The sequence below is a fragment of the Microtus oregoni genome, unplaced genomic scaffold (genome assembly GCF_018167655.1).
Source record: "Microtus oregoni isolate MIOR12 unplaced genomic scaffold, Mior012 000001F_ref0000356, whole genome shotgun sequence".
Taxonomy (NCBI): domain Eukaryota; kingdom Metazoa; phylum Chordata; class Mammalia; order Rodentia; family Cricetidae; genus Microtus; species Microtus oregoni.
Genome location: NW_024543060.1, coordinates 92,963,012 through 92,983,144, shown reverse-complemented (window position 1 = coordinate 92,983,144; position 20,133 = coordinate 92,963,012). Strand labels below are relative to the sequence as shown.

Below are 20,133 nucleotides of genomic sequence, written 5' to 3'. Positions count from 1 at the left end.
ATTACAGACATATAAATATTCCACTTTCCTTGACATATGAGCAAAATTTCTGAGAAATGAACAAAGTACTGAATAAGGGAATCAACCTTACACTTCTAGCAACAACAAAGAAATTCTGATGTATCTGAAAAAGAATCTGCAACACACTGGAATTCTAGAGCCCAAGTCCTGCAGTCATCCATCCAGCCCCTTGTGGGATACTAGAGCCCAAGTCCTGCAGTCATCCATCCAGCCCCTTGTGGGATTCTAGAGCCCAAGTCCTCCAGTCATCCATCCAGCCCCTTGTGGGATTCTAGAGCCCAAGTCCTCCAGTCATCCATCCAGCCCCTTGTAGAATTCTAGAGCCCAAGTCCTGCAGTCATCCATCCAGTCCCTTGTGGGATTCTAGAGCCCAAGTCCTGCAGTCATCCATCCAGCCCCTTGTGGGATTCTAGAGCCCAAGTCCTCCAGTCATCCATCCAGCCCCTTGTGGGATTCTAGAGCCCAAGTCCTCCAGTCATCCATCCAGTCCCTTGTGGCATTCCAGAGGCCCAGTCTTCCAGTCATCCACACAACAGGGGCTGGATGTGGAAAGTATGCTCTCTGATACCCTTCAGTGCTGGAAATCAGCTCAGTGTCTACACTCTACAACAAAACTCGAATCCTGGACACTTAAGAGTAGGTTAATAAGCCATACAATGGGCCAGTCCAGCCCGACAGAGTGTAATACAGGGCTATGGTACCAGGCTGCTGAGGTCTGAATCCTGACCTAACCCCTCACCAGTTCAGACAGCACTTTCTCTGTATGCCTTCATTTCCTCTCCTGTAAAGCAAGAAAAACCACAGTATGGACTTTAAAGCTCTGTTGAGAGGATCAGATGTGCACACGGACATACAGGGTTTCTAAGAGGAACGGCATATAGTATACTTTATCTACTAATACTTCTTTCAAACCATCTTATTGAGATATGGTTCACACAAGTCCAACCTGTTAAAGTACACAGCCCATTTGTTTTTAGAGTACATATTCACACTTGTGCAACCATCACCTCTATCTAATTTTAGAATATTTTCATCATTCCCAAAAGCAACTCAATACCCATTAGCAGTAAATCCCAGCTCCTCTCTTTCCCTAGTCCTCGGTCCCTGGCAACCACTAATCTATTTTCTGTCACTAAGGATCTGTTATCCAGGATGTTTCACACTAACACAACATCTGTCTGGCTTCCTTCACTTAGCACACTTTCAAGGTCCATTCACTGTTAGCATGCACCAGTTACTTTATTTCTTTAACTGAACAATAATCTGCTGTAGGAATATAACATATTTGTTCATCATTTACATGCTGATGGACATCTGGGTAGTTTCTACTCTTTGATTATTATGCAGCATACCTGTGTGTGCAGTTTTAAGCGGACTATGTCCACACTGCTCTTTGTAGCACACTCGCAAGAGACACTCTAGATGCCTAGGGGTGTAACTGGCATGTTAGGGGGTAACTGGTGTAACTTCGTAACTGCCGGTTATTTTCCAGACTAGATATACTACTTTCTACAAGTAGTGTATGAAGGCTTGCATATTTCAGCATTCTTGTCGATATTTGTTATTATCTCTTGCTCTAGCACAGTAGGGGTAGGCTGATTTTTTATAGCAGTTTTGATTTACCTTTACCTGATATCAACTTTTTATTTTGGAAACTTAGCTCTTTAGTTCTCTGTCAGAGACCAGCGTCAACATTTTTCTGCTGAATTTGGTTTCCAGTTCCCAGTGCATGCAGAGGACTATAGATTGTACCCTTACTGTGAGTTTATCCCCAGATAAAGAAACCTTTGTTATACTCCATTCCAGGACATGGTGGAACATTTTGATACTACTACAATTTGGCGCCCAACGTGGAGCGGTACCTTAAAGGTCACTGGCTAACAAGAGTTCCCCAACAGTTCTCCATGCACTGTAAATTCAGTTGTCTTCTGAGTAAGAGTTCCTGGGACTGAGAGAAGGCTCTGCAGTTAAGGGTGTTTGTTGCTCTTGCCAAGGGCCTGGGTTCAGTTCCCAGCACCTGCATGTTTATAAACTATTCATAACTAGTTTCAAAGAATCCAATGCCCCCTTCTGATCTCCATGGGTACAAGAATGCACATGACACACAAACACACATGAAGGAAAAGATATTTCAACATTTTTTAAAGAGTTCCTTAAATATTTTAGGTGACTGATGGAGGAAGGTCATTGGTTAAATAAAAAGAAACTGCTTGGCCCTCATTGGTTAGAAGATAGGTGGGAGGAGTAAACAGAACAGAACGCTGGGAGGAAGAGGAAGTGAGCTCAGACTCCACAGCTCTCCTCTCGGGAGCAGACGCCTCAGAGAGACGCCATGCTCCCAGCTCCCAGGCAGACTCATGCGATGAAGCTCCGACCCAGGATGGACATAGGCTAGAATCTTCCCGGTAAGCGCACCTAGGGGCGCTACACAGATGATTAGAAATGGGCTAAATTAATATGTGAGAATTAGCCTAGAAGAGGCTAGATAGAAATGGGCCAAGCAGTGATTAAATGAATACAGTTTGTGTGTTGTTATTTCGGGCATAAGCTAGCCAGGCAGCCGGGGTGCTGGGGACGCAGCCCCGCCGCTCTTATTACTACAAGGTGACATTTTTGCCAAATATATTAATTCTAACCAACATTTTCTCTAACTTTACAGATTATCTTTTTTTTCTTCCTGATAGTATCTTTTAAAGCATGACTGTTTTTAATTTCAACAAGGTCCAGTTATCTGTCTCTTTTTTGTTATGTTTTTGGTATCATCTGAAAGCATGGAGATTTCTGGTTTCCCCGGTAAGTTTGATCTCTTAGATCAAGATCTTTGATCCAGTCTCATTTTTAAAGTGTTTTTGTTCATTTTTATTTTATGTGTATTAGTGTTTTGCCGACTGTATGTCTGTATGAAGGTGTCATATCCCCTGGAATTGGAGTTACAGACAGTTGTGAGCTGTCATGTGGGTGTTGGGAATTGAACCTAGATCCTCAGGAAGAAGAGGCAGTGCTCATAAGAACTGGGCTATCTCCCCAGTCCCCATTTTCATTTGTGAGTAGGATGTGGAGCAGGAAAGGACCCGACCACATCATCTGCACATGGTTGTCTAGGGATCACTTCTTTTGGTAAGAGCCACAGTCATTCTCATGCTAGTTCCCAGTCTTGGCCACCATGGCTCTGTCCATTTTAAAACTGTTAAACTGCCCCCACCACTCTTTGAGACATGTTAGCTCAGGATGCATTCAAACTTTTATAGCAGCCAAGGCTGGCCTCTACCTCCCATACACCAGGACTACAAGCACACCCTACCATACACCAGGACGACAAGCACACCCTACCATACACCAGGACGACAAGCACACCCTACCATAACCCACTCCATTTTCACTTTTCTCCTCCATGTTTCTCTTGGCTATTCTGCCTGTTTTAATTTCAGAACTGGCCTATCAACTTCTAACAAGAAGCCACCTAGAATTCTAGAAGTGATTATACTAGATTGGTGGATCAGTGGTAAGAATATGGATATTCTACTTGTAGTAAGTCTTCCAATTCATAAACAAGGGTTTTCGTTTATTTAGATCTCCTTTAATTACTCTCAGTGAAGTCTTAGAATCTTTAACATTTAACTCTGAGCTATGTACTTGTTCTCAATGGTTCTCAACCTGTGGGTCACGACTCCTTTGGGAGTTAAATGACCCTTTCACAGGTGCCACCTAAGACCATCAGAAAACACATATATTAATGATTTATAACAGTAGTAACATTATAGTTATGAAGTAGCAATGAAAATAATTTTATAGCTGGAAGTCACCATAACATGAAGAGCTGTATTAAAGGGTCATGGTATTAGGAAGGTTGAGAATCACCGCTTCAAGGCTTACTATATGCACCTGAAAGACCTGCTCCAGATTAATATTCATTTTCTGGAAGGTATAGAAGTATCATTCATATATAGTAATTTTTCTTTTGAAATACTGTTATATACATTATATCTGTAAATGTCACAAATACAACAATAATTAAAATTAATCATTTCTATCAACCTTTTTGTTTTTGTTTTTCAAGACAAGGTTTTTCTGTGTAGTTCTGGCTGTCCTGGAACTTACTCTGTAGAGCAGGCTGGCCTCGAACTACAGAGATCTGCCTGCCTTTGCCTCCCGAGTGCTGGGACTAAAGGTGCGCACTATCACCTCCTGGCACAGTATTTGTTTTATTGGCCTTGTTTAGTATCACTTCTGCTTCTTTTGATTTGTCACCGGGGAATCCAGCTGCCATCTGGAGTCACTTTAACACAATACAGCCCTGCTACCGTTCACCTGTGTGGGAGTTAGACAGGGTACTTACAGACACTGAAGGTCACTAAAGGGGATCACGAGATGGCTCAGTTGGTAAAGGATTTGGAAAATAAGCCTGTCCGCTTGAGTCAGATTGGCAGAGCCCATGGTGGAAGGAGAAAACCAGCTACTGAAAGCTAAAGATAAGGGGAAAATCTTGACGGCAGCCGTGGAGTGCTCTTTATTGCACCTGTTAGCTGGGGGTCTCAGCACACCTGTCACCAACTTACTTCTCTTACTGAGCTCCAGAAGTTTTTTCAGAATATGTTTTCTTCATAATGAAGCTAATCTTGGGATTAGTTTAAACAACAACAACAAACCTGTGTTCATTTAAAAGAAATAAGTTTCAGAGGTTTCACTGCGGTGAGGGTTTCCAGAGCTCCATACTCCGCCATGACTGAGAGACACGCTCACAGGCACGTTTAGATGAGAAGATATACCCCCAAACTCCGTAATAGCTATTAAAAACACAATTCTTATCACCCAGCCACAAGTCCCTGAAAGAAACACAAAGATCACACAGGCTGGGCCAGGGAGACGGCTCAGTAAATAAGTAAGCACTTACCGGCAAGCCTGATGATCCAAGTTCCGGGCTGGTGTGCTGGACTGTACTCACTAGAGAGAGGAGAGGTAGACAGAGGATCCACAGAAGCTGGAGGGAGTGCAGCTGCCACTCCAGGAACGGGGCTAGGGAGTCTCTCACCACCACACGTAGAGTGCCATGTCCATTCCCATGTGGATGCATGTGCACACATTTTTTTTTAAAAAAAATCACATTAAAACCCTAAATCAGAAGAATTTTTCTGACCTTTTCCCCTAGATTGATCCTTTTGATTCTTTGACAGAAAATCCACAGTGAAAGGTACAGTTTGGTTTAACTACCACTAGACATTCATTCTGCTCACAAGTCAAGACCTGTAATAGATTTCTGCTAGAGAAGAGCTTTAAAAACAAAACTCTGAGGTATGAATTTGGTGTGTGTACACATGTTTTAATGGGATAAAAAATATTTAAAGTTACCATCTGTGGCGGTGGGACACCCTAACCCTTGTTACCATCTGTGGGGAGGGACACCCTAACCCTTGTTACCATCTGTGGCGGTGGGACACCCTAACCCTTGTTACCATCTGTGGCGGTGGGACACCCTAACCCGTGTTACCATCTGTGGCGGTGGGACACCCTAACCCGTGTTACCATCTGTGGCGGTGGGACACCCTAACCCTTGTTACCATCTGTGGCGGTGGGACACTGGTGTGGGAGGTCCTTCTGTCTACGTGTTGCTTTTATTGGTTAATGAATAAAGAACTGGCTTAGCCTATAGCATGGGAGGAGGAGGGCGGAGTCAGAGTGATGCCATGGAGCCGCTGGAAAGAGATGCTGAAACTTTGAGGGGAGGCCTTGTGTATATCGTGGTGATATACAGATTGATAGAAATGGGTTAAATTAAGATGTAAGAGTTATCCAATAAGAAGCTAGAACTAATAGGCCAAGCAGTGATTTAATTAATAGAGCCTCTGTGTGATTATTTTGGGTCTAAGCTATCCGGGAGGCTGGGAATCAACAAGCAGCCTGCTACTACAAATTGGCCCCCAACAAGGTGTTTCAGAGTGAGTACTGTCTTTGTACTATCTACCTATGTATTCCTTAGGTAAACTCATCAAGGAAATTTTAATTCAGATTTACAAGCCATATTAAGATTTTTCTTTTAAGTGTGACAAAGGCTTTCAGAACAAGCACCTATGCTTCGAGCTATCCCTAAGAATGGATTTAAAGTTGAAGATTAACAGTTCTGTCTTGGCACATTTTCCTTGGAGGAAGTAATGCAAACATTTGCCATTTGTTTTCTATAGCTCATGGTGAAGCCAGCACCTACGCAACTGAGGATGCACCAAGCCAAACCCACAGACCAACAGCCAACTCAGGAACCTAAGCCTACCACAGGCCCAGATGCACAGGATTGGTGAGAGTGTGTGGGTTACAGGCGCTCTAATATGTTGGATAGAGCCTAATCTAAAGGAATATATATATATATATATATATCAGAAATAACAAAATTGACTTTTGTATCCATATACATTTATTTTACTATATAAACTGGTTTGTAAGTAATACTATTTTTATTTAGTAAGGTAATCAATAAAATTCAGTTTTAGAAAAAATGTACAATTAAGAAAAAAGAAGCCAGGTGGTGTAGTATACACCTTTAATCTGAGCACTTGGGAGCCAGAGGCAGGTGGATCTTTTGTGAGTTTGAGGCCAGCCTGGTCTACAGAGTGAGTTCCAGGATAGCCAGGGCTACATAGAGAAACCCCCTTGAAAAAAACAAAAAAGAAAAAAGAAAAAAAAAAAGAAAGAAAAGGAAGAACAAAGCATTGCTTTATGTTTATGCCCCCAACCATACTATTCTAAAATACTATTTTGTATTATACTATGTTGTTATAATTATGTTCTGAAATCAGTGCAGTCTATTATAATCCAAAAGTTTACAGAAAAAGAAACCTACTCCACAGCAGTGACCCTCAAGTAGCAGCATTCTGTGCATTTCCTTGCTGTATTTTCTGTGTAGTTGTTACCAGAATTACAGCTCCAAACATATTTATCTTGCCCTCTGAGTGAATATTGCGATTCTGAAGTATAACTAAGAGACACAAAGCACAAAACCACACAGCCTGCTCTCATCACAGGCGTGCTGGCTCCACCCAACGTCCAAATTCCTTTCCCCAGCTTTTTGTTTGTTTGTTTGCTGGTTTTTCTAGGCAGGGTTTCTCTGTGTAGCCCTGGCTGTACTGACCTGGAACTCACGGCTGGAATTAAAGGCTGTGTCCCCAGGCCTGGCCCCCTCCCTCATCTCACTGACATCACTGCAGTGCACCGCAGTGCTGGGAGCTGAGAACACAACCTAAGTCACTCAAGTGCCGGGTCCCCTTAAAGAGCTCACGGTTCCAAGTTAGCAAACACCCCATGGCTGAACAGAAATGAGTCTGGAATTATAAAATACACTTGAAGTTTGGGTATTGAAACACTGGTTCTTTTGAGGGCAGTATCTCACATACAGTTAGTAAGGTATTGAAAAGTTCATTCTTTTGAGGGCAGTATCTCAATACAGTCAGTTGTCCTAGACAACTGTGGCTTTTCCACAGCTGAGAACGCTGTATTCTTAGCCTCAGGTCAAGGAGCTTCAAGCACGCTACTCCTCTCTTCACTCCCCAGTACTGAGATTGAACTCGGAGCCTCACACGTTAGGCAAACTGTGACCCTGAGCTGTCATCCAGCTCTAGTCGTTTTATGATGTATCTTTTTAACTTTTATTGCAATACTCTTTCCTGGCTTTGAGGGACGCTTTGGTTAAAAACCAAAGCAAGAGCTTTCACTGTCTCAATGTGGGTTTCCAGATCACTCATCATCTCCCCCCCCCCCCGGATGTTTGCATGGCACATTTGTTTACGGGCTGACAGGTAATCGCAGACCATGACTTAGGTGAAGATGTAAAGCAGCGCAGGTGCTTCTATCCACACACACGATGACTCACACGCACCTGTCACAATGTGCATCGCATGCACAAACACTGGAGATGCATCTGACTTTATTCCTTAAGGAAAATCCACACATTCCCATTTGCTGACTCCCAGTGGTGTCTCAACAGTGAGGAAATAAGAGCTAGAACAAGGCCTCAGACCGTAATGTCAAGTATTCTAAAATCTGCTTCAATGCATGACAGAGACACAGAGCGGGGAGCACTGAAGACCTGCACACAGAAGGGAGTTCTTTCCACGCGAGGCGCCACCACACTCCAGCAGTATGAGCACAAACCTCAGTCCTCAAGGGCACTAATGAGGAGAAGCCCATCTCTATAAAACTAAGAACCATGGCAGAGGGTCGGTAGCCAGATCTAGAGAAGTCAATAGAATGAAGTTGTTGTTTTTTTTTTTTTTGAAGGCACTGCCCCTCACACTATACTAGGTTGTCACAAAATTTTCTTTTTAATATACGTAAGATATTACTATGGGAGGAATTTTAGTTGATGTTGCTTTTAGCACAGCACGTACTTTATGAAAGGAGGGGAGGGCTTGAACTTCTGTTACCAAGTAGCTACTGACAGGCTCTAGAGCAGTGGCTCTCAGCCTTCCTGATGCCCCAACCCTTTAATCCAGCTCCTCTGCTGTCGTGACCCCCAAACACCAAACTACTTTGTTGCTATTTCATTACTGAAATTTTGCTACTGTTATAAATCATAAAGTAAATGTCTGAAATGGAACCCCCAAAGAGGTCAAGACCCACAGGCTGAGAACCACTGCTCTAGAAGCATACTTAGGACAATATATAAGATCAGCAAAAGAAACTATTCGGTAATTTGATTTCCTGTATTTTCACATTGAACTCAATGGAGAGAAGCGCCTCCTACTGTTTCCACAGAGAGCGTGTGTGCGGTTAGCACTGGAGCTGTCCCACAGTTTCCCTGCCAGTGTCTGAAAGGAAATGCAAGCATCAGAGTCACTAATGGTTTTAACCATCGGAGACTGGAATGGATTTGTTTGTCAATGTTTTCCATTAATGAGAATTACCTAGAGAGGTCCCTACTGACACTTGTTTACAATAGACCTCCCAGGAAGCAGAAACCTACACACACTGCAATAAACAGTAGGGCAGAAGTTACTCTCTCCAGAGAGCTGAAGGCAGCAGAGGGCAATCTCCACACCACAGATGCAAACAACCTCTGGATCAAAACAGATAGGCATGTTTTCATCATCACTCACAATACGCTATCACTTTACAAAGCATTCATATCATAATAGGCACCTAGCGATGATTTAAAGTATATGGGAAGATGAGGAACTTGAGTATCTGGGGGTTGTGTGCACATCAGAGGAATGTTGCTGGGAGCACACCCATGCAGACAGAGGGTGGGGAGAATGGTTAGAAAATGACAGGTTTTCTACTACTCTACAGAAAACAAACAACATGGATAATTAATATAGGAAAATTCCCTTCTCAACTAATATTTATAATATCTGCATTTAGCTTTTTATACGCCCGTATGCATGTGCAGGTGGGTGGGTGGGGTGTTCCCAGGGATGGATGCTTTAGTCTCTCTTTAGTCTGAACTGTGGTCTGTGGTCTGAACTGGAGCCCCGATTGTGAAGCACACTCTACTGACTGGGTGCTTATGATGAGTGAGAGCACTATCAAAGACCTGAAGTCTGCCCCAGGAGAGCATCAGTGTTCAAGGTGCAGGGTGCGTTCTGCCCTCCTCCCGTGCCTCTGTCATGAGTCTGCCGTTCAATGTGCTGCATTTAAATACCTCACTTCTTCTTTTCCAAGAGCGCAGATTGTAATTTGTTTCTTTTTACTACTTTATAGCATTCTGTCAACATACCATTTGTTCTTCCCAATATCCCTTAACTGGCTGTTTCCAATCTTTTGCTGTTTATGTACGTTTTAACGAAAAGATTTTGCTCACTTGGGTTCAATCTAAACATAAAACAGATCTCCAAAAGTGACGTATTTTGGTCAAAGGGCAAAAGGTCTCTTAATTAAACAGGTAATACCAACTTCCCCTCCACGCACTGTGTCGCTGGAACAAAAACTTGTCCCTGAAGATTACCTTCAGATATACACATGCTTGGGACCCACTCCCCAGCTTCTGGGTGTTCCTAAGAAGGCCAATTTTTAAAGCTATTCAAAAAGCATCTCCAGTCAATAAACTGTACTGCTGAAGGTTTTGTCTGTCCACACCCAGAAGCGAGCCCTCGCTGCACTCCATGGCACTCGTTTAGCAGACTTCCTGAGTTCACCGTGTACTGAGAATGCAGATGTGAAAGGATGAGTCCTCAGGGCCTCTCACGGAGGAGTTAACAGATAAGGAGGGAGGAAAACTAGAAACAGAGTACTCTGTATGTGTAACTACGAACATGTACACCAGAACATAAAACACAGGGGCAACAGAGAAAACTGGCTGCGAAGAACAGAGAGCAGATCACGGCTGCCACGCCATCCCGTCAGCACCGGAGGTCACTGGAAGACTCCAAGGCTGAGAATGGCACAGCCAGGCTGCGGCCTTAGGCTATGGGCAGGCAGCTACAGCCAGAGCCACAGGTCACAGAAAGTGAAAGGACAGCTCAAGAACTAATGTAGTAGCAGGCAGTAGAGGCACAGGCCTTTAATCCCAGCACTTGGGGCAGAGGCAGGTGGATCTCTGAGTTCAAGGCCAGTCTGGTCTACAGAGTGAGTTCCAGGACAGCCAGGTCTACACAGAGAAACCCTGTCTCAAAAACAACAATAGAAAGTAAATCAAAATAAACTAATACAGTGATCCAGATGAAGGTCTGATCTAAATCTCAGGAGGTGTAGAGAAACTGAACACAGACAGAGGTAATGGGCCGGTGTAAGGTTATCAATCCTCTACCAGCATCTAAGCCTCTCTTTTTCAAGAGCAAGAGATGCACTCTGACTCAGTCAGACTCTTATCTGATCTCGGAATCTGTGGGGCTGGGACAGGGGTATGGGAGCCAGAAAAACAAAAAGGGAGGACTGGTTAATCCTCATCCACCAAGGAAGGCAGCCATGCACCGAAGAGCCCTCTCTCACAGGAGCTCCTGATTCCATCCTCTGTGACTGTGAGGCTGGTAACCTACACAAGGTGACAGTAAGCAGGCACAGAACAGCAATGGAAAGCTGCTTTCCCCACACTTAGCCCAGCACAGCCATGCTGTACAGTAGCCAACACTGTGTACAACCTGGAATTGAGCCAGCAAAACAGGGCAACCCGTTAGCAGTAAAAACTTCAGTGCTAGTCCCACCTGAGCCTTTCTCCTACTTAAGTAAGCCCAGGGATTCGGTAGGGATGAACAGGAGGGGTTTGTGTGTAACCCATCCTAAACCTGCTACCTCTCTTTCTTCTCAGGATACCTGAAAAAGACTGAACTGAAACCAAAAACTAATCAACAACCATTAGATGAAAACAAGTCCACTGCTTAAACCATCCAGGAGTAACAGACACACATACACCACATACACTGACACACACACACATCAAACCTTACCTTTCTTTTATCTTCATCTGTTGGTTCAAATTTGAAAGTAGCCCTATGCTGAGGGGGGGAAAAAAAAGGAAACAGTGTCATTTTAATATATACATTTTAAAGATTTTTTTGAACACAATATGTAAACTAATTTTCTTATAAGATACTGCTTTCTCATCTCAATATTCTTATTAAAGACAGACATAATAATATTTAAAAATTAACATAAAGCCACATGAAAAGGCTATGGCGGCAACACGAAGGGAAAAGAGAGAATTAGGACAGCAACTACCCAGAAGGGCGGGAGGCCTTGCACAAGGCACTGAGCAACTGAGCTGGAGTCTGAGGGGTAACAGGTGTTTGCTGTAGATGTGTGGACCATATACTCATGAAGCTAGCAGCTCTGAGAAGAAAATGGGACACTTAAGAGGGTGGCACACGGAAGATGAGACTGGAGACACAGATGGGGCAGACTACACATCCCATCAGTGTGCCGGGTTTTATTTTTTGTATTCCATAAAAAATCATCAGAAGTTGGCAGCGGTGGTACACGCCTTTAATCCCAGCACTCGGGAGACATAGATAGGTGGATCTCTGAGTTCGAGGCCAATCTGGTCTATAGAGAGAGTTCCAGGACAGCCAGTCAGGGGTACACAGAGAAACTATCTCAAAAAAAATGAAGAAAGGAAGGAAGGAAGGAGGGAGGGAGAGAGGGAGGGAGGGATGGAAGAAGGGAGGGAGGGAGGGAAGGAAGGACAGATGAACAGAAGGAAGGAAGGAGGAAGGAGGCATCAGAGACGAGAGACGAGAGACAAAGAGAGACGTTACTCTGGAAAGGAGCCTCTGTCACTCTCACTTACTAGTTGTGACTTCAGGCAGTCAACCACCTGGCTCCTCTTATGAGAACAGCACTTAGCTAAGGGGTGACTTCGAGGGTTCCGATAGCTGTGGCCCAGAAAACACCACCTCACTGCCTGGCAGTATATGTTAGGGTGCTGCTGCTGCTGCTAATGATATTAACGAAAACTTAACTGGAAGGGAGAGGAGTGTCACGGTTCCCCTGAAATGACAGCCACAGTGCCCTTCCCACTCTGCAGCAGAAGTAGAGGGGAATGGGTAGAATAACTGTCTTGTTTGCATTAGGAGTGGTGGTCATTAGGAGAGCGCAGAACTACAGAAACGCTCTCCCGAATCCCACCTTGGTTTCCCAAGGCAAACCAACCAGACATCCTCTGCGCTCTCCACTGCTTCCCTAACTTATCTCACTGTCCATACCGACCAAGGGAACTGCAGCCCACCACAAATTATGTGTGAAAGACAGCACCGTTTTGGTAGTTCTGTTTTGTACCTTTGCAGAAATGGTTTTTTTTTTTAATATTTATTTATTTATTTATTATGTATACAGTATTCTTTCTGCATGTATGCCTGAAGGCCAGAAGAGGGCACCAGATCTCATTTCAGATGGTTGTGAGCCACCATGTGGTTGCTGGGAATTGAACTCAGGACCTTTGGAAGAGCAGGCAATGCTCTTAACCACTGAGCCATCTCTCCAGCCCCAGAAACGGTTTTTGAAACAAAACGAGCTACAGAAATGTTGGGAGGAGGCAGTTTGAGTGTAAGAAATAGTTAACGGAAGACAAGGGTCATCTAAGGAAACCTAAAGAGGCTACTCAAACCTGGATCAAACCAACTGAAACAGGGGACGTGAGAGAGAAGGGCAAGATGCAAAACTTTACATCTGGCATGGCAGCAGGCTGCAGGTGACTGGGGAGGTCTAGGGTGGAATATGAACAACATTCTGGAAGAGAGGTTTGGGCAGCAGCACATAGGCCAGCTCAAGGCGGGCAAGAGTGAGGCAGAAAGCCATGGAGGAGGGGCATCACAAGTCACTGTGATGCAGGACCATTTGACACAAACCTATAAAGGGGAAGTGATCTGCCAACACATACTAGAAGCCACAAAAATATTTGACCCCATTTGACCCAGAACTCCTACTCCTATGCGTTTATTCTAATGAAGTTATGCAGAGTGAGAGAAAAATTATCTGTTAGCACATTCACAAGTGTTTTCTAATATAGTAAAAGAGGCAAGCAGAACATACAACACTGAAAAAACTGTGTCAAAATATTCTACTGAACATATCGTATCCATATCATAAAATACTGTGTAGCCACTAAAAGAAATGTGACTCATTGGGGTTACTTTATAATAAAGAATCTCAAGAATAAATGAACACGGGAGGAAAGAAGAGAAGAGGGGAAGAGGAGGTCGTGAATCTGAGGCTATTCTTAGGCATTTACAGACCCAGGGTTGACTGAAACCTAACATTAAAGATAAGGAGGTAGCAGGCTAATGTTCTAATGGAAGCTCAGTAAAAGTTCCTATCAATGAAAACAATTATCCTTAGAAACCAAGAAGTCTTGGCTTTTGTCATTCTACATAAAATATTAACTCTGCAAATTATTTGGAATAAATGTATCTAGTTGTTAAAACTTAATACTTCTCCTAAATGTGTTTTTAGCATTTATAAGGAGAGGACAGTAAAAAAAAAAAAAAAAAAAGTAATTCTTGTTTGGAAAGATACTCAGTAAGTTACAAAAATATCTTCTAAGTATTTCCTACATAGAATTATTTTTTAGGGAGAATTCAGAATAGTAGCAAGAGCCAATTTTTCACTTTTCTGTTGCTTTTTCACAGCAAAACTGATCAAGATAATAATAATAAATTTAAATAATAAAAGCAGCATTTAAAAAATGTTTTCAAAGGCTCCATCTAGTCAGCATGAAAGTTTAATTTAATTAGAAAATATACTAGCATGGAGGGTACTATAAATTAAACTCTAAATGGATCAAGTTATTTAGAAACTCAACCCAAAGATCACTGTACCCAGCAGATGCTGGATTTATATGGAGCTAGCTTCAGTCACCCAAGCTAGATCAGACCTAAAACTCTACACCTCTCCTTCCAACATTCTTGAAAGACTTTAATTCTTTGAGGCAAGGCTTTCTGAGTATCTCAGGCTGGTCTTTAGCTTCTGGTCCTGCTGCCTTGCTCCCCTTTCTAAAGCTCAAATGGTGGGAAGAGAACCAGCATCCAGGTTCGCACGCGTCTCTAGAGCTGTTAGCCAGCCGACAAAGGCTTCTTTTACATTTCACTTCCAGAACAGGAGCAAATGGAATAGAAGTCAAAGAGTAAAATCACTGCTCAACTTAAAGACCACAAACTAGAACCTCTGCATGACACACCAGACTCATGACTGCAGGCTTTATCACCTAGGAGAGCCCCCCAAACTCAGCCATCAGATAACCTCAAATTTGAGTCCAGTCCGACTGCGCACCATGGGCAGCCCTGGTCAGGCCGCACTCTACAATCCCTAAGGTTTCCTTATGCTTTTGAATGTTATAACTGGCACCTTGTACATGGTAGGTATTTATTCAATAAATGGCCACTTCTGTTGTTACTGCATGGTCTCTGGTAAACGCTGACCTGTTAGAGAATTTGGGGTTAACACACTGATGTCTACAAGTACACTCAAAGACTACTTTTTAGGAGTCAAAACAGACTGTAAAACAATTTGGAAATAAGTACAATGTGTAACAAGGATATCTCTATGCAAAAACCTATGGCAAGCCCAAAGTCAAAGCTCAGCCTCAAAACTGGAAAGCAAAACATCCTCCTACATGGTCCAGGACATTTAAATCCCCATTCAAATGCAGGGCTGTATCTCCAGAACCGTGTCCATGTGAGCTTTCTGTCAGTCTCGTTCTCCCAGCACATAAAGGACGGGCTCAAGGCTACCAGCAGTCCTCCCTCCTTCCCTGTTCCCAGCTCTTGGAGAACTTGAATAAGTGACAGCATCTTAAGTAACTCTGACCTGGGAAAGGAATCTAAAGACCACATCTGCCACTTCCTAGCCTGTATGCAATCACCCTGCCACTCTGGACCTCCATCTCCTATTTAAAGAAATATGAAAATACTTCTACCCCTCTTGTAACTCCTAATATAAGGGAATTGTGTGTGTAAATTCTTAGGAAAATACACAGTACCTACAAGGCACTCAATAAATGTTAATAGGTCAACTTAGGAGTGAGAAACAGCAACTCCTTTGCGGAGGTGGGAGGACGGGGAGAGGGGTTCAAGACAGGGTTTCTCTGTGTAGCTTGGCTGTCCTGGAACTATCTCTGTGGACCAGGCTGGCCTTGAACTCAGAGATCCGCCTGCCTCTGCCTCCCAAGTGCTGGGATTGAAGAACTGCATCATAACTACCCAAACAGCCACTCTAATTTAAAGAATTGTTGTCCTTCTGAAGCAACGTCCCCTTGACAAACAGATACGTTTTTTTCTTCTTTCTGGGATAGAGATCTGTCTCTAAGATAGCAAAGGTCAGTGAATGAAGCAAGGATGTTTGGAAGTGAACGTCTGCACTACAATAGAGACCAGGCATATTCTGGAAACACACAGCAAAGGCTGCTCTGAACAGTAGGAGATGGACCATGATGATAGCCCTGGAAGGCCCATGGCTAAGACAAAGAGTGGGGAAGATCCCCAGGATCTCACTGTGCTCCATCAGTTCAGGGCCACAGGTTTGCTGGACAGAAGAACGGAGAGTGTAGCAAAGTTGAGCCACTTGGTCTTGGCCACATAAACTGTAAACTGAGGATCAGCGTGCTGGGAGCTGGGCTCCGGAGCCGGCACTCTAGCCACACCACCTCATGAAGGATGCAGACCTTCAGCTCCTCATAACTTAACGGGGAAGACTTCGTAGGCACACTGTGCTCAGTGCTTGGCATTATAGTTCACTGAATCTACTGCATGAGAAATAAAAAGAACGGTGTTTTAACCCCTCCTTTACAGGCAGGGCAGCCGGGGCTCAGGCTTGAACTAACTTATCCACAGTCATGAACTATTAGCAGCAGATGCGAGATCAGAACCAAGGCTCTTCTGATGCCAGACCCCATCTTCTTTCTGCTATACTTGCAATGACCAACTTATTATAAAAAGGTAACATCAAGAGCCTTCCTCTTCCAGCCAATGAACAGTGTCCATTCCCCTTCTGCTTGGGCTCCTCATTGCCCCACAATCACTTCTGACTCTAAAAAATTATCAAATCCATCTTTCCAGATACGAAAACTGAAGGGCAAGATATCTATCCATCTATTTTCTTGGGGTGGAGCCATCAACCATAAATCTGGACAGCGTATACCTATTCTTCTTGCCTGAGTACTGATATCATAGATCACCTTCCTATTCATGTCCCCAGTTTCTCCCTTTGAGGGACGGTGCTGCAATGTAACACAACGGTCACCTGTTTTCTGTGTGTTCCAATCAGCCCAACTCCACTCTTCCTGCTACAGCTAACAGTAAACATGAGTGCTGTCTCCTAACAGAGCTAAGTGGTCTCTTTACACCAAATCAGAACACTCTCGGGCTGGGCTTGGCCAGTGTCTGGGAAGGCTCTGAAGCACTTCAGGACATCACCTTAAACAACAGAGGACGATCCTGACACACGGACAACATTTACACGATGAAAGGGGAAGCTAAGCTCAGACAAGACGTGGCCATGAGAGACAGGAAGAACCCAACCTGAAGGGAGATCAAGGAGAGGAAGGGATAAGCTAGAGGAAGCAAATAAATATGGGAGCTAATTGGTTTAGCCACAAAACAGTGACTACTACATTAAGATCCCAGTGTAGGTCTTTCCTCCTCCCTTCCCTGTAAAAGAAAGTCCCTATTATTGCTGGGTATCTGGTATACAGTAAGTGCTAAATAAACATTAGTCAACCCAACACAATCGCCAAATTATTACACTTCCTTCTGAAAATCAGCTTGTGGCTCCCCCATATCTTCTCTGGAAAGCAATAATAAATCAAGTTAAAATAATACAATCTACGAAATAAGTACACCTACGCATGAAATGAGTTTCTCCTAAACTAGGCAGGTATGCTCAACACCAAAGCGGATCAGAAGGTGAAGGGGCTAAGATGTGACAAGGAGACAGCCCATGGATGCTCCCAAAGAAGGGAGGGCAGCAAAAACAGGCCCTAGACTTGGAGCTGGACAGCTAGACTCAAATCTCTCTTCCATTTTTCATTGGTTGTGTGAATATGGGGCTAATTATCATCCTAAATTTTACTGTATGTGAAATGAGGACTGTCCCCACTTTGTTCACTAGGTTGTTGGGGAGATGAAGTGGGAACGAAGGGTCTTTTCAGAGTATGTCTCCTCGGGGGGTGTTTTCTACTGTGAAGTATAAGGGGCAGCAGCGGACCGAGGATGGGAGGTGAGGAGGAACTGATAACTAGGAATAAGATGTCAGTTACCTAGGGTGTACTCTGGTGCTGGTGTGTTTTCACAGAAGAGAGGCATCAATCATCCTCAGACAAGCCTAGTCCCCTAAACTGACTAAAGGAGCCAGGTAGGCCACTTACTCAGGGAAACTGCTCAAGAAAGAGCTAACGGTTCTGGAGGGACACTCTCCAGAGAAGGAAGTGGTATTTACAACCAGATACCATTTCCCTGTAAACTGATAGAATAATGAATGGAGAGTTGGAAGACCTAGGTGGGAAGACTCTGGCTCCCAAGAATGACCTTGGGCTAGTTACTTAACCCACCTAGAGACTCCAAGGCAAAACACAGATAATACCTCACAGGACCGCTGTCAAGATTAAATGAGATAACGAATAAGAAAGCTGTTAAGGCGATACAAGTAACAGGTATTATTAGGAGTAGGATTTTCCACCCACTTACAACATAAGTCCATGACCTTGGGCGTGATTTCAGTCCTCTGCACCTCGGTTTCCTCATCTATAAAATGGGAAGGCTGAAACCATCTACCCTATAAACACTCTGAGGATCAAAGGGGATCACACATAAGACATCGACGCCTGGAGAACCAGACAATGGTACTGGTACATGAAGAGCTGCCATGGTTGCTCGTATGTCAAGGGCCGTGTTTATGCAGAGAAGCATGTATTTTTTACAGTATACAGGTGAGAGCCTCGCATGCATTTTATGCATCCAAGAGTGGAGCACTGGGCAGATGCGCATCTATGGATTCTGGGGGTGTGACTTGCACGCTGAGGAAGAAGACCACAGGACAGGCTACTGGGCCAGGAATCGGAGGAGTGGGCGCTACAGTGGAGCGGGGGGGATGCAGGATGCACGGGTGGGAAAGGTTGGGGGCACAAACACGCATGCCCAAGCCGGAAACGTTTTCGGGGGAGAGCAATGCGCATCCCCGGAATGAGGGGGGTGGGGGAAAGGATGCGAAGTGCGAGCCCCGAGGGCGGCCCGGGGCGAGACAGCAAAAGCCCGGGGCCAGAGCTCTTTACCTTGTCGCTGTAATCCCTCAGGACCCGCTCGATAGCCCCCGCCTCGCCGGCCCGGACGATGTAGAGGGCGCGCTCTTCATCCATGGCCGCAGGTGCGGGGGAGCCGCGGCCGCTGTGCGCGCCCCAGCCGCTGCCTCCCAGGTAAACGCCTCGCGCCCCCGCTACCTCGCTCCTTCCCAGCTTCCTTCCTTCCCTCCTTCCCTCCCTCCCTCCAGTCTCCAACCCGCCAGCCTCCGCCCGGGCAGGCCGTACGTCACCGCCCCTCAACTTTCACCCCGAGACGTCACCGCTCCCCCAGCAACCGGCGCCTCGAGGCCTCCCCCTGCAAGGCCCAGGGCTTAATGGAGGCCTGACGAGCCGCCAGCAACGGGGTCAGGCTCTGCCCCTGCCTACTCTCATCGATCTACCAGCCTTGGAGAAGAGTTTAGATCCGGAGTTGGCTTTCACCAGCAGAACTGTCCCTCCTGACACTCTATGAATCATTCCCCTTAGCGGACAAGAACTGGCGGGCAGCTCCCCACCCATCTGCGAGTCCACGGCTACTGAACTACAATTCCCGGCATGCAACGGGGTCATCCCATGCAGTCATCTGAGTTGGTCGTGAGCCGAATCGCATGCCGGGATTTGTAGTCAGCCATCGGGAAAGACTGCCCACGGGGGGCATGCTGGAAATTGTAGTCCTTTGAAGACCGGAAACCAGAGTCCTGCGACCGCCCGGGGCTAGAGGCGGAGGGACCGTTAGTGGGAGGGTCTAAACTGTGTTCTGCTGGATTTTTTTTTTTTTTTTTTTACTTTGCTGACCTGCACCAGACGTGGCTGGTTGGACTGACTAGCGACGGTGAAAATGCCGGCCCCTGGTGGGAGCTATCAAGCGCCGGTTGCGTTGCTTCTCTGCCCAGTTAGCGGTTTCAATTCTCACCCGGTTGCAGCTGTGTTATGCACTAGGATGCAGCAACATGGGAAATTGAACACAGGTCTTTGTGGAACCCAAACTGATAAAACAGTTTGGCCTAAGCCCCAGGGATCAGTAAATGAGAAAGTCAAAATTTGAATCCAGGTCTTTCCCAAAAGTGGCCACCCTCCAACCACCCATAAATGTCATACAACCGAGTAGCAATGGAGGCAGTGGGGATAAAGGGAGGGGGCGTGTGCATGTTTGCCAAGTGTTATTTCTGTGCCGGGCACTCACACTTCACCTGGGTTCGCTTAATTCCTCAAAAATTCTCAACAAATATTTGAGAACCTGTGCCTTTCTGGGCAATCTTCAGTATGGACACAGTGACCTCAAAGCAAGTTTCCTCCTCACTTATGCCGTCCGTCCTCGGGAACATCACCATGAACGGGGCCCTGCTGTTCTCATCTGAAAATGATCAGTCTTGAAAAATTAAAATGCATAGTTTTAGAAGGAGTTAGAGGCTGTTCTGTGCTACCAGGCT

At 44.9% G+C, this 20,133-nt stretch overlaps 1 protein-coding gene across 3 annotated transcripts in view; it reads right to left on the bottom strand.

Annotated features, from left to right (window-relative positions):
- The window catches only part of Ric8b (RIC8 guanine nucleotide exchange factor B), a 99,259-nt gene extending 80,036 nt beyond the window's left edge, over nucleotides 1-19,223 (bottom strand). For all 3 annotated transcript variants that reach the window (XM_041667960.1, XM_041667965.1, XM_041667963.1), the window contains exons 1-2: nucleotides 18,698-19,223; nucleotides 11,388-11,435 (exon numbers count right to left, since the gene is read on the bottom strand). In XM_041667960.1, coding sequence (XP_041523894.1) covers nucleotides 11,388-11,435; nucleotides 18,698-18,781 — 132 coding nt within the window. In that variant the 5' untranslated portion in view covers nucleotides 18,782-19,223. The remainder of the gene's footprint in view (nucleotides 1-11,387; nucleotides 11,436-18,697) is intronic.
- Nucleotides 19,224-20,133: the final 910 nt, after the last annotated feature.